This window comes from Cyprinodon tularosa, unplaced genomic scaffold (genome assembly GCF_016077235.1).
Source record: "Cyprinodon tularosa strain WSP-4 unplaced genomic scaffold, ASM1607723v1 ctg4, whole genome shotgun sequence".
In the NCBI taxonomy this organism is placed as follows: domain Eukaryota; kingdom Metazoa; phylum Chordata; class Actinopteri; order Cyprinodontiformes; family Cyprinodontidae; genus Cyprinodon; species Cyprinodon tularosa.
The window spans coordinates 1,760,775-1,775,754 of NW_024039118.1; the positions used below are offsets into that span (position 1 = coordinate 1,760,775).

Consider the following 14,980-nt stretch of genomic DNA (forward strand, 5'->3'; position numbering starts at 1 on the left):
TGACACTATCGATGCTACAAGCGGACGCACCACCATTGGCCAGGTCATGTGACCAAGAAGTAGGTAGCGCTTTACTGCCACAGGCTCTTATATAGTAATGGAGCTAAGGTTTATGCTCTATTTTTCCACCTGCTCAACTACTGGTTATTATGGAAGCCAATTTCCACCACATGAAAATGTCAAATACAAAGTCATAATTATGAGATATAAAGTGATAATTTCGACTTTCAAAGACATAATTATGAGAAACATAGTCATAATTTTTACTTTCAAAGACTAATTATCAGATATTCGGCTTTCAAACTTCCATCTCATGATTATGACTTCGAAACTCAAACTTATGATTTTGAATCTCACAATTATGACTTTCTATTTTGCATTTTCTTTGCATTTTCATGTGGTGGAAATGTGCTTCCATAGCCACTCAATGGCTGCAAAAAGGGTAGAAATCGTATAATTTTTACTTGCATGAAAATTAAATACTATTTTTTTTTCTATAGACACACCACATTGATGCACATCTCTTAACTTTTGTAAAAAGTCAGTTAAAGGTAAACCACATATCCACTTATAAATGTTATTGATTCCTTTTTTTATGCTGGATTCAGAATCATTGGGTCTGTCAAAGATCCTGTAGCCTATTTTCCTTGTTATGTAATGTAATCTTTTGAAAAAGAATCAGAATCTGCAGCTCAGCATAATTGTTGCAAACCAAGATAAAGAGAATTATATTAGCATATACATACATTTTACACAGATTACAATTAAAGTTAATGAAAGAAATCTAATAAACAGTCAGTCCAATTAAACATCAACCGAAGAGATTTTAAATTTTTCCTTCATGTGAATAAATTTGTTGTTGTTTTTTGTTGTTTTTTTTTGTACTTCTGATCCTGGATTATATTTTCCGAATGAATTAGTGATTTAGTTGGTCTGGTTTGTTCATTTTTTTATTCAAAATATGCAGCTTAGACAGTCAAACATGTTATTGCTCTTTCTGCTTCTCGGTGGGACATTATGAGCTTAATGCCATTATGAGAGCAATGGGATGACCTCAATATCCTGATGTATCCCTTTTTTCAGTTTTTAAGGTTACATAAAACATACTACAAAAAGATTTAAAATAAAATGCTATTGTTCCAATTACTTTTTGGTGTGTTGATATATGTGATAAGGCCGTTTTTGCTGCCGCTGATCAACTTCAGTTAAGTTCATTTTTTTTTAAATCAGATTGTTACAACAAGGAATTTTTTTTTTTGTATTGTCTTTGACAGGATGGTGACAAAATAGAGTGAAGCAGGAATCCAGAAGGGAGGAGATCAAAGTCACATTTATTCCTTGTGGTTAAAAGATTTAGTATATCAAGATATTATAAAAGACATCAAAGGGAGAGCTGCTGGGTTTTTATTTATTTATTTATTTATTTATTTATTTCTTCTAATATCTTTCCTGGTATTTGTCTCTTAGTAAAAGAGCACCATGACAACAGATAGTGGTGAGGTGAGAAAATGCACCCCTGGGAGAGTGTGAGCAGAACATACTGGAGCGTAATGAGTGGGAAAGAAATCTAGTCTGGATTACCAACTTCATTTTTTAAATGATTTTTTACATGATTTTAATTTACTAGAATATATCTATTTTGTGTAAGTCATGCAGAACATAAAGAGCTCTGTTCCCTCTTACTATCTTGATCCTGATACTTCCATAAGCTCACCCTCGGGAACTGGCCGCAGTGATCCTCTCTGTGATTGGGCACATGCTGTGGCTCATGAGGGTGGGGTTAAAACAGAAAGGATGCTGCATATTAATACTAAGCTTAAATTCATAACCAGTTGTTCAGGTCACATAACACTGGCAGCGGGAGGAGACTGAACGTTTCTATAGTTTGACTATTTCTGCCTCACAAATGAGCCAGAAAAAGCCTGCAAACTTTCTCATCATTACATGCAGTGGGACTGGAGACTTGACAGATGCAGGATTCAGTTAGAGAAGATGCAGTTGGCGTGTGGGTTTGCAGGGAGGATGATGACCTATCGTTGAGCTTGACGCGCCCCCAGCCATCACCTTTGAACCGGCGTCCGACACGCCCAGGAAGCAGGTTGTAGGACATATCTGCTGAGGACCTGGGCTCCTCTTGCAACTTTACCTGCTTGCACTTGTTGCCATGATCAAACCAAACAACAATAAAAATGTCTCTTGGGTAAGTGATGAATCCTTATATGAGTTTGGCCTTTTGTTTTGAATTCAAGATTAAACCTTTTCTCAAAAGGGGCTTAAAATCCCCATATTTAACATTTTGCATCTTGAGCGACATATATATTACTTTAATTTTTAATTAGAATACTGCCATGCATTATCATTAATTTCCAATGTTTTTGAACCCACTGGCTATTCCAAAGAAGGGCTTAAAAATGTAGGTATTATATAACTAAAATGTACTACATGTCCACTTTATGAAATGTATTCATTAAGTCTGCTAAATAAACTCATTAAATAAAGATTGTGGACTATACTGAGATGATATTTTTAAGGCAAACTCAGCTCTAAGAAAATGCTTACCTGTTTGGTGAAAACATAAAAACTGATATTAAATAATGACATCAGTATTTTCTGTCATAACATTTTTTTTTACATGTGCGTGTTTGATATCTAATTCTCTGCCAGTGCAGATGGATCAGGGCAGATTATAGTAAGAGTGGCTTTGCGAGGGATGAAATCAGCTACTTTTGATGTGTGTGGGCTGGGGGGGGTTTGGGGCAGGGGGAGCATTGGATATAGGATTGAGTTCTGGTTTACCATTGGATACACTTCCTGTCTGAATTTGTTTGAAGATTTAATCTTGTTATAATTTATAAGGAGGCGCACTACCCCTAGCTTTTTTGTCATAAGCATTCTGTTGAGTTACCCTCAGCTTAAAATCAACCTACGCTAAACTAACGAACAAACTAAAAAAAAAGACATAAAAGTGAATAGACTCGGGGATTACATAAGTAAACAAAAACAAACCATGATCACATTATTTCAGGATCCTGAAGCTTAAATTTAACCAAAATGTTTAGCATTTTGAATTGTCATTTTTGTGCAGCATAGTGTACAAATGGACGTGCACATGAAGACGTACTTATCTGTTTTCCTCCGGAGGGAAACACTGCTCCACTTTCACTCAACCTATCCATATGGCGCATATGTCATGCTGCTGCTTTCTGTTTCCTCAAACTGAACCTAATATTCCTGAGCTTTAAAGTTGAGGTAATTCCACCTATTGAGTTAGTGCTACAGTCTCAGAAGCAAAGGAGTCTTGGTAGATGTCTTTGTTACTTACACAAAGCCTCTGTCTATCCATTCGCTGTTTGTGAGCCACATATAACGAAGCAAAAAGCTAACGCATCCATCCATTCATCCATCCATCCATCCCTCCACGCATCCATCCATCCCCCCTCCATCCATCCATCCATCCATGATTCCATTCATTCATTCATTGATTCATGCATTCATCCATCCATTCATCCATCCATCCACACATCCATTCATCATCTAACCATCCATTCCTCCACACATCCACATATTCATCCATCTATCCATTCATTCATGCATTCATCCATCCATTCATTCATTCATGCATTCATCCATCCATCCATCCATGCATCCACACATCCATTCATCCATCCATCCATTCATTCATCATCTAACCATCCATCCATCCATTCATCCATTCATTCATTCATGCATTCGTCCATCCATCCACACATCCATTCATCCATCCATTCATCATCTAACTATCCATTCCTCCACACATCCACATATTCATCCATCTATCCATCCATTCATTCATGCATTTATCCATCCATCTATCCATCCATTCATTAGTTCATGCATTCATCCATCCATCTATCCATCCATTCATCCATGCATCCACACATCCATCCATCCATTCATCCATCCATCCCCACATCCAGGCATCCATCCATTCAACATCTACAGTATCCATACATCCATCCATCCACATATCCATCCATGCATCCATCCATCCATCCATCCATCCATGCAAGCATGCATCCATCCATCCATCCATTCATCCATCAATTCATCCATACATCCATTCATCCATCCATCCATGCAAGCATGCATCCATCCATCCATCCATTCATCCATCAATTCATCCATACATCCATTCATCCATCCATCCATGCAAGCATGCATCCATCCATCCATCAATTCATCCATACATCCATTCATCCATCCATTCATCATCTAACTATCCATTCCTCCACACAACCACATATTCATCCATCTATCCATCCATTCATTCATGCATTTATCCATCCATCTATCCATCCATTCATTAATTCATGCATTCATCCATCCATCTATCCATCCATTCATCCATGCATCCACACATCCATCCATCCATTCATCCATCCATCCATCCATCCCCACATCCAGGCATCCATCCATTCAACATCTACAGTATCCATACATCCATCCATCCACATATCCATCCATGCATCCATCCATCCATCCATCCATGCAAGCAAGCATGCATCCATCCATCCATCCATTCATCCATCAATTCATCCATACATCCATTCATCCATCCATCCATGCAAGCATGCATCCATCCATCCATCAATTCATCCATACATCCATCCATCCATCCATGCAAGCATGCATCCACCCATCCATCAATTCATCCATAAATCCATCCATCCATCCATGCAAGCATGCATCCATCCATCCATCAATTCATCCATACATCCATCCATCCATGCAAGCATGCATCCATCCATCCATCAATTCATCCATCCATCCATCCATCCATCCATCCATGCAAGCATGCATCCATCCATCCATCCATGCAAGCATGCATCCATCCATCCATCCATCCATCCATCCATCCATCCATGCAAGCATGCATCCATCCATCCATCAATTCATCCATACATCCATCCATCCATCCATCCATGCAAGCATGCATCCATCCATCCATCAATTCATCCATCCATCCATCCATACATCCATCCATCCATGCAAGCATGCATCCATCCATCCATCAATTCATCCATCCATCCATCCATCCATCCATCCATCCATGCAAGCATGCATCCATCCATCCATCAATTCATCCATCCATCCATCCATCCATGCAAGCATGCATCCATCCTTCCATCAATTCATCCATACATCCATCCATCCATCCATCCATGCAAGCATGCATCCATCCATCCATCAATTCATCCATCCATCCATCCATACATCCATCCATCCATGCAAGCATGCATCCATCCATCCATCAATTCATCCATACATCCATCCATCCATCCATCCATGCAAGCATGCATCCATCCATCCATCAATTCATCCATCCATACATCCATCCATCCATGCAAGCATGCATCCATCCATCCATCAATTCATCCATCCATCCATCCATCCATCCATCCATCCATGCAAGCATGCATCCATCCATCCATCAATTCATCCATCCATCCAGCCATCCATCCATCCATTCATGCATTCATCCATCCATCTATTCATGCATCCATCCATATATCCATCCATCCATCCATATGTCAATCCATCCATCCATTTATCCTTCCTTCTGTCCACACATCCATCCATCCATTCATATTTTCCTCTAGCGATCCTTAGAATGGAGGTGTGGCACATCCTGGACAGGTTGCATTAATATCACAAGATAACAGAGAAATACAGGATCTTATATCAATTGGGAGAATTGGGAGTACCTTGGAAGAACCTACCAGTCTTCAGAACAGGCAAAACATAATTTAGACAGACTCAAGGCTGGGATTCAAAACTACGACCTACAGTACTTGATGCAAGGTAAAGACCTACAATGTATTTTATTTCAAAAGGGGAAACTTACATAGATTTAATCCTCAAAGTAATAGGCCTATACTTCGAGTCAGTTTTTCTCTTGAATTAAAATGGGTTATATCAAATTAAAACATTTTACCCAATTTCAGGCAAAAGGAAAACTGTAAAAAATATGAAAAAATATTTTAAAAATCTTATAAAAACAACATTCTTTTTGATACAGGAATATTTTGTTATACCACGGCCATGAGATAATTATGAAACAAAGTAATTCACCATAGTATTCATGTAGCTTTAAAAAAAAATCTCTCAATGTTATTTTTTTTATAATATTGGCAGGATATGAAGATCATAGGTGCATTTTAGAGAAGCCTGGTAACATTATCATCACGCTGACAGTAGCTCTTGAGGACTGGATCTGAGCACCCCTGACCTATAATATCTCCCCTAGCTCGAATGAATAATCTAACCATCTAATCTATCCATTTGTGGGATTTTACATGATATTGACCATTTACAGTTGTTAGAGTTTCAGTTCTTCTGGGAAGGCTTTCCAAATGGTATAAGAGTTTTGTTTAATGAAATGTATTCAAGCTCTTCCAGAAAAACTGAAGCCAGGCATAAGACATATGTCAATAATCAATCTATCAAATTGTGACACTCAGTCTATGGGTTGAGTTATAAAAACTCAACCACATTTAAATAATTCTTCCACGTCAATCTTACCAAAATTATAAATTAATTTTAGATAAATTTTAGATCCTACGAGGCATACCTGGTTAAATAAAAGTTCCATGCATACATATATACATTTTAAAGTAAAACAAAAAGAAATACATTTTTTCTCATGTCAGTTTATACATTGCCATTATTTTCATCTGTAGAAACTTTTTGGATACAGCGACTCACCCCAGAGAGTATCCACTTGTCGGTCCAATAAGCCTAATGACTTTGAGGGCTACATTTATAATCACTGGGGTGGGCCATGCCAGGCGGATTAGAACTCCAGATGGTGCTGTTACTGACTGACAGTCTGACCACAGGAGCACAGCTGCAGGAGGTCACATGTTTTACAGCAGAAGTCCAAGCCGCTCAGCATCACGGTGACACTGGGGCTGAATGTTACTGCTTGCTGTTGAGTATTGTCAGTTTTAAGGTTGTTCTATGTCGGTGTGTGCATGAGCGTGTTTATTTATTTATTTGCTTTTTTTTCTTTTTTCGCTTTATTTGTTTTCAGGCAGATTGGGTTTGCCTCTGAAGGTTGACTGGACCATGCAACAGATGTCATGCTATCAAAATAAAGCTTAATGCCAAGCCAGCTAAAGAAAAACACTGCAGGGCTAACCATGATACCACAGAGCTTAAACACTTGGTTGTATGTGTGTATATGTGTCAACTTAGTTTGTCAGTGTGTGATCTGCCTCACTGTGAGACTCTTCAGTTGACTTTACTCCACACTGACTTGAAACATACAGTTGGAGGAGCTCTTCAATATGCTGACTGCTCACCTCCTCTGCTATAGGTTTCACCTCAGCTGGGAAATAAAGTCATCAAGACATCTTTTGACTGAGAATGAGTTTTCCTCTAATAATGCCAGGTGTCAGATATTGACAACCCTAGGTCCCGGTACTCTGAACAGCAAAAAACCTGGACTTGCATAATTTATGACTGTCGCAGAGGAGCGGAAAGGCAACACAGGTGTTCTGGTCGTTGTGGGAGAACCAGTATGTCAAAGAAGAAAAAGGTAAAAAAGAAAAAAAATGGAAAAACATTCTTTAAATTTACAGCTTACTTTCTTTGCGGGGTTTTAGCCAAGTCTGCGTCTCTAGATCTTGGGTAACAATGGAGTTCTTATATTGTACTTTCTATGCTGATATGGTTTTTTTTGCATCACAATTAAAGGGGGTTCTGCATGAGGCTATTCCTTAAAACTTAGCCATAGCATATTTTTTGACTAGAGTGTTACTACCCTGTTGTTGGTGAGAGACAAACGGCAGGGTCATCTTTCTGTTTCCATGTGCAGATAACTCACACAGGTCCCAGAGCCACAGGCTTGTGCATCTAATCCTCTGTTTAATCATTCAGAGAATTGTATGGCTCTTTTTCCCATATGCTCTATATAAGTGATGTACATTGCTGTGGACATTGCCATTTAAAATATTTTTAAATGACAAGGTATCAATACCTTTACAAAGGTATTGATACTTCTTTAATTTATTTAGACTTGTTTTGGGCTAAAATTACAAACTTTAAATTTTTTGCTTTTAATTTCCTTGACACAGTAGAGAGGTGATTAAAGCCTTTGCAATTAGCCCCCGTGTTTAAAAGCACATGCACTCTTGCATAATTGCACACAAGGCTAATCTACCCCCCAGGTGTGAATCTGATTCTTGGTCTCAAAAAGGCAGAACACAAGATGCGCCATTTTTGTGTGTGTGCCTTTATGTGTATGCAGAACATACACTGATGACCCAAACATGGAAAATTCCAGGAGGAGAATATCAAAATGCAATTCCTTACACTTCCAAAGTCATTTAACAAACCTGAACAGATTGTGGGTACAATTCTGGCATCTACCATACTGTTCTCATCATAGGGCATGCTGGATTATAAAGTGTTGCAATGTACTGTAGCAGAATAAGGACCCAATATTCAACCAGACACAATTTACACTGTTAAACACATTTATTTAAATAAACAATTTATCAGCAGTAGGAACAGGAATATCTTGGAAGAGAGATCAGTTTAATTGCTTGGTTTGATCCAATTTGAGCAAAAACAAATAAAGCCACTAATCTTCTCAGAATCTGTGATGCAGCAAGAGACTGAACTTCGGTTGTACAACAGCTCTCTGAATTGGGCTTGGTTCTGTGGTGATGTCACTTTTGTCTCGTACTACTTTGAGGGAGAGCATGCTGATCCCAAGAACAGATAGGAACGGGGGAACAATCAGCAAAACAGTTTGAGGCGGATTCTCCATCTTGGTTTTGGGGCAGAAACAGGGTAAGAGCTGAGAGGTTAGAATAAGATGGAGTTTCCTGAGGGGAGGGTGGGAATTGCTAGTGAGAAGGCAATATCAGGTTTGTGTCCAAAAATAAGAAAGTTCAGGGTAGTCCGGTGATGGCCTGTAAACTGTGAGGCAAAGGGAAGGTCGGGCTCAGGCCTGAAAGAAATGCTAGACTTCTACTCACTGTGAAGCTTTCAAATAATCTTGCAGTAGTGACTGGTTAGCAGACTGGTTATATAGGGAGGAGTGCAGGTGGAAAACATGATCCCTGATAAAAGGAGGTGCACAGGTGGAGTGAATAAGTAATCAGGGTGACAGGGCTGGACCTGAGTGTAAACTAACCAAAGCTGTTGCCAGAAAGAACCCCATCCCCAAGGGTGGATTCCAGACAACTGTTTATGTTGATCAGGCAAAATAACAGGATGGTCTGTTTTCAAACTTTTTTCATAAAGCTCAATAGACTGTAAAGCACAGGTCATCTTCTTGCATTCTCCACTTCCTTACGATTGATTCAATAATGTTGATTTATTTAACAGCTGCTCTATTCCTACGTTCTTCTGCGTGACTGATAGCCTTGAGTTTGAAGTCTGCATCAAAACCATGTCTCTTGACAGTTGCGATTTTGAGGTCAAGCCCATTATCTTTTACGCTCCTGACTATGGCAGCCGTAATGCCGCAAGCACTGTGCATTTGTAGTTTACTGAAGTTGTAATGAAACAATCACACAAAAGCACTTTGAGGTCAGTAAGCACAACCAGAATTAATTCTTGTATAATGTGCTCTAAATTATATAAAGTATTGTCAGAGTTGGAGAAAATGTAATGCTTTTAAACATGCCTTACAGTACAATGCAAAAAATTCAGTAAACATGTGTAACAGTTTGGAACAAACTCACAAACAGACATGTCTGCAGTCATTGTGGCAATAAGGGGATGTAGGTGCAATTATAGACGCTACATGTCATTGTACCTATGCATGTCGGAACTTATTTGGACTGTCAGAAATATGCAGGTAGGGTTCATAAAAGGAATGTAATTAAAGCAATAGGAAAAAACATCATGACAATGATTTTACGGGGGTTATTATTGTTATTTAATAATTGTACTTCCATCCAGTATGGAAACTTTGTTTTCATACTTTTATTTGTAGCACTGTGATAGAGTTATCTGGGAAGTACTATGCAAGTAATATTCATTATTATTCGTGTTATTTTTCCCACCAAGGAGGTTATGTTTTGGGAACGTTTGTGTTTGTTTGTTTGTCTGTCTATTTACAGGATAACTTGAAAAGTTATAAAAGAATTTTAATGATTTATTAATTTCTTTATTTTTATTTTTTTTTCCAAAGGTGCACCTCCAAAGAACAACCTATCACATTTTGGTGATAATTCTATGGAAGAGGATTAGGGCCACTGAATAAAATTTTAGTTAAATGTTTTTTACATTTTATTTCAGTTTTATATTGGAAAAATGTCAGAGTTTTTTTCTCATATTAAACTGAAATAAAATAAAAGAATCTGTAACATTTTTTTTTTTCAGTGGCCGTAATCCTTTTCCGTAGGATCCACATCATAATCTGGATGCAGGAATCTCTTTAAAGGATTCTTTAACCTTATTTGGTGGGAAAAGTTCCCCTTTAAAAAGTCCAGAAGTATTATACTGTAGATAAATACACATGAAAGGTGAACCATGCCCAACTCTAAGTGTCGATCTGCTGATCAAACAAGAAAATAGAGTGACTGAAGATGGTAAGAGCAGAACAAACACCAGAGGCTTCAGATACACACCGTGCTTTATTTATTAACTTATGAAAGGATTTTAAGGAGGTTGTTAGCAAAGGTTTACCTCATGTCAAGGAACAATTGATTAAAATTTGGTGATGATTACAAGGATAAAAAGTAGCTGTAGAAGGCAGTTGTTTTCACAGAATTGTATTTCAGAATATGAGAAAATGGGGCTAATATTTTTATAACATTTTTTTCATTCTAAACTTGTATCCATTTTTAACTAAATATCAAAGTTTGAGAATCTAAAACATGAAAATGTTTTAATTACTTCCAAATAATTAAACTGCGTAAATGCATTATTTCATGAGGAATCGTTATAGTTTATCAGCTTTTGAATGGTGATTGCAGCTAGTAGGAAAATGGCCCAAAAAAGGCCACTTGTATGTGCATAACAAAGCTCATTTTACCTCAGATTTCTGCACAATATTAAAAGTTGTTATATAAAGACATAGCTGTTGACACTAAATTGCATCAGAAATCACAGTTAATTTCCATAAACTCAAAGCTTTTTCACCAAATCAATTATAGTACATTTAAAGAAGGTCTAACATGATGCAGAATAAAAGTATTAATTTTACTGAAACAAAGGAAAAGAAAACTTATATATTGTAAATAGCTTTTGATAGGTCCAAAATATATAAATATGTATTTCTAGTTGCAATGCCAACATTGGGTAAAGGGTTCTACATGGATAGGTATAACAGGCCAAAGTAAAGAAACAGAGCTAAGGCATTGCCAGATTCTTGCAGCTCGTTAATAGAGTTGAGAATGTAAGCATTAGCATTAGCTGACCTGGCAACCGGCTGGCAAACAGGATGAAACATAGTGGGAGAGCTTGAATGAGCTATTTACTGGCCGAGAGGGGTTGAACTGGTATCTATCACCTTTAAACACCATTTACCTCTAAATTTTGTTTGAGCCCACACTCAACGCTCACAAGTATAATTTGAGCTACAATTATTGTGGATTTTTGCCTTTCCAGTAATCTTAAACCTCGATAAGCCAAAAAGGTCAATAAAGATGTAGATCTCATTACTTAGAGTCAATAAATACAGAGGGAGTTGGGAGATCAAATGGATGCACACAATTACCTTCCTTGTTATCCTTGTGTGTAGGGCTTTTTAGCTTAAGTTCATCTAAATAATTTTGCTTTTCTGTTCTGGGGAAAAGACTGTTTATAATATCTCTCTAAGTATTTTTTAATTAATTAAAATCTCTGTGAAACAAAAGGAACATTTACAATGTTTTAAGGCAAAAATGTAGCTGTGTAATCCTAAAACATTGATCGACTCATCATATGACTTTGCTTGATAGCTAAGGTCTTTAGAAGATGTCTGTGGTTTATGCTTTTCCAAGACTCACTATAACCAGAGAAAATGCTGAATACCTGTTACATACTTCACAAACCACCACTAGCTTTCATCCATGAGAATAAGTTAAACACAGAAAGAATTTAGTCGGATTATATCATATAGTTCATGATGGTTGGCTTCTTTTAAGTGCATAGCTCTTTGCTTCATGCCGTCATGATTACTAGGTCAAGGAAAGTTGCACTAAGGCAGGGATAGGAACAGCCAGTGATGCCTTTGGTTTCTAAATAACACCACCCACTGAACTAAAAGAGAACAGCATTTTTCATCATAAATTTTCCATAGGTCATATGGCCGACCTCTCAGTTATGTGCATTATAAAGACAAACAGTAGAAGTATTTTATCATTTTGGGTTTTTGTGAGTTAAAAATTCAGAAATGTGCAAATATTTCCAATGTTAGTGTGACAACCTCTACATTAAAGTCAATGAATCAATCTCTTTGGGAGAAAGATAAAAGGGCTCTAATAACCTGGTTGCATAAGTGTGCACAATTCTTTGTTGAAGCACACTTTGATTCAATTTCAGCATTCACTCTTTTCGAACTTACATCTATCAGTAGCTCTTGTGAATCTTATTAACTATAATAAAGTTAAGCTGACCTAAGATTATCTTTCTGACATTTGCATTGTTTAAAAAAGCCACATAAAGTTATTTTGTTGTAATGGGAGGCTAATGGAATTAGGACGAGTTTCAAACAGCAGATTATATCAAAAGCCCCTCAGATGTCTACAAGGAAACTGAAGATTAAGACATTTTTCATCACTAATGTGAGTCTATGTAGACATCCAACTCAGTGATGCATACCTCACCAGAATTAATATAGTTTTTGGAGATGGCACAGCCAAAATACAAAACTAAATCTCTCAGAAATAAAAATTTAAGACACCCTAGGAGAGTAGTGGATCTATTAGATTCCTCAGAATCTAACAGATTAGATTTTTATACTGTTAGATCTACTGATGTGGAGATTTGTATTTTAATTTCTCTAAATTGAAAAAAAAAAACGTAAGCTAATGTTATGCAGCTTTGTACAGTATATATCTTTTTTTTATGTGGAGGGGATGAAAAAGGGAGTTAATTCGTAAAATAATGTAGCTCTACACAAGATCTTCTACAGAGTCTCTGAGGCAAAGTGATCTGTTTATCCATGACTGATTTCTTGCATTAGGTCCAAACAGGGCTAGAGAGAAACAATCACAGGCATTGATAAAAGCTATCAACACGAATGCAAGTTTCTTTTTCAATTACAATGGGGACATTTTTACAAACTTAAATTTCAGATCACATTTTGTTAGAAGTTTTCTTTGTTTTATATGTTTGTCTCAAATGTGCATCACTTGCGTGATGGTTCGTTTACATGTATCATGCAAATTGATTTGTTTTGGCACTTAACTTGGCACAAAAGTTGATGAAAAAGCAATGCTAAAGGGATAGTGACGAAACTGAGTAATGACAACACAGTTTCTCCTTTGAGCTCATTGCATTAATTTTTACTATTATCAGGCTACATATTTGATTAAGTAAAATCTTTGGTTCTCAGCTTTCTGTTTATTTGTTTTTTCATCCTGTTATAAGTTCGTGTTTAGTTAGCTAGTTTTACTCTTGTAAAGTGTTGTGCATCTGCAGCCAACACCACCCTCTGCCACTGCTTCTCCTGACCCTGTGTGTGACTGTGTTGGTCACAGCAGGTCTAGTTTGCCAGTTGGAGAGATTTTTCCAGTGGCTCCATGTGGAACAGCCGATGCGATGATGTGCTCACATAGTGTGAAGTGACTCATTTAGCACCATGCACAGCACTGCCACCGATAGACTTTGCACACTGTTTCAGTTGTCAACACTTCAAAAGTCATCAAGTGCATCTACCTCTGAGCTCATGATTTTCATTCCTGTTGACTTGCTTGATTTGCTTCCCTTGTCTCCACAGACAAGGCACATCTTGGAAAGGGTAAGATCCCGCCATGGTTTTAGTTTAGTTTTGAAAGTTGTTTGCATCATTTGGAAATCTCTGGGTTTGTGATTTTGGTGGTATTTAGTTTATAAAGGTTCTCATGATGTGGTACAATTGTTCGAAATATAGGTAAAGTCCTGGTTTGGGCATTTCTGCATGGAAATAGCATGTTCTTCGTGTGTATACATGGAATATTTCCAGGTACTTCAACCTCCTCTCATAGCCCTAAAAGCATGAATCTGCCCTTAGGTCTGACTCTGTGCGTGCATGGCTGTTAGTCCTGTATGTCTCTGATGGACTGGAGACCCATCCAGAGTGCCCAGCCTCTGACAAAATTACAGTTTGAGATTGAAAACAAGCAAGAATTTTTAATGAGATGTCAAACAAAGGCTTTGGTCGTGACAGACTTATTTTCCCGTCTGTTTGGAGCACAGATTAACACAGCACTGCCACTTTCAGCCCTATGGCTGTGTACTGCCAGTCAGGTGCAAAAAAAGGAAGCTTCCACATTCTTCTTGTGTCACTAAGAAATACAAATAATAGCTAAAACATAATTTTAAAATATCTTTCATCTCTTTCATTGCTAAAAGAAATAACAGTTAAATTCCTACGGGTTGCATAACATCATGTTATGCACGCAGACTCCTAAATTTTGCAGTGTTAAAATAACACTTTAAGAGCACATTTGAATTAGTGTTAAATTAACTCTCTACATAGTGTGTATCTTACTGCAGTTGTTGTAGCAACTCTTAAAGAATCAATGTACTTTGACGCTGCATATTTAAGACTGTGGAATTTATAGCCCATTATGTTCTGTGCAATAAGCAAACTTACTTAAAATATTTGTAGACATATTCTGTATCAATTAATATGGTTATCTGTATGATTATTTCTTTTAGCAGAAGCAGTAACAGTGATAATAATATATATATTTTGTTGACAAGTGAATGTTGAAAATCATAAAACTGCTATATTTTTTTTTTTTTTCAAAATTTAAAGGTTTCTTAATGCACAAACTTAATTTAGATCTGC

General features: G+C 37.2%; 1 protein-coding gene across 5 annotated transcripts in view; it reads left to right on the forward strand.

The window, feature by feature from the left end:
• The window catches only part of cacnb2a (calcium channel, voltage-dependent, beta 2a), a 93,237-nt gene that overhangs the window by 30,936 nt on the left and 47,321 nt on the right, over window positions 1-14,980 (forward strand). The window contains exon 1 of one of the 5 annotated variants that reach the window (XM_038297974.1): window positions 1,840-2,200. The exons of 2 other annotated variants lie outside the window; for them this stretch is intronic. In XM_038297974.1, the coding sequence (XP_038153902.1) occupies window positions 2,165-2,200 (36 nt within the window). In that variant the 5' untranslated portion in view covers window positions 1,840-2,164. Of the gene's footprint in view, window positions 1-1,839; window positions 2,201-7,353; window positions 7,580-13,771; window positions 13,946-14,980 lie in introns of those variants that run through there. 2 more of the 5 variants (XM_038297976.1, XM_038297971.1) reach the window with 2 other exon arrangements.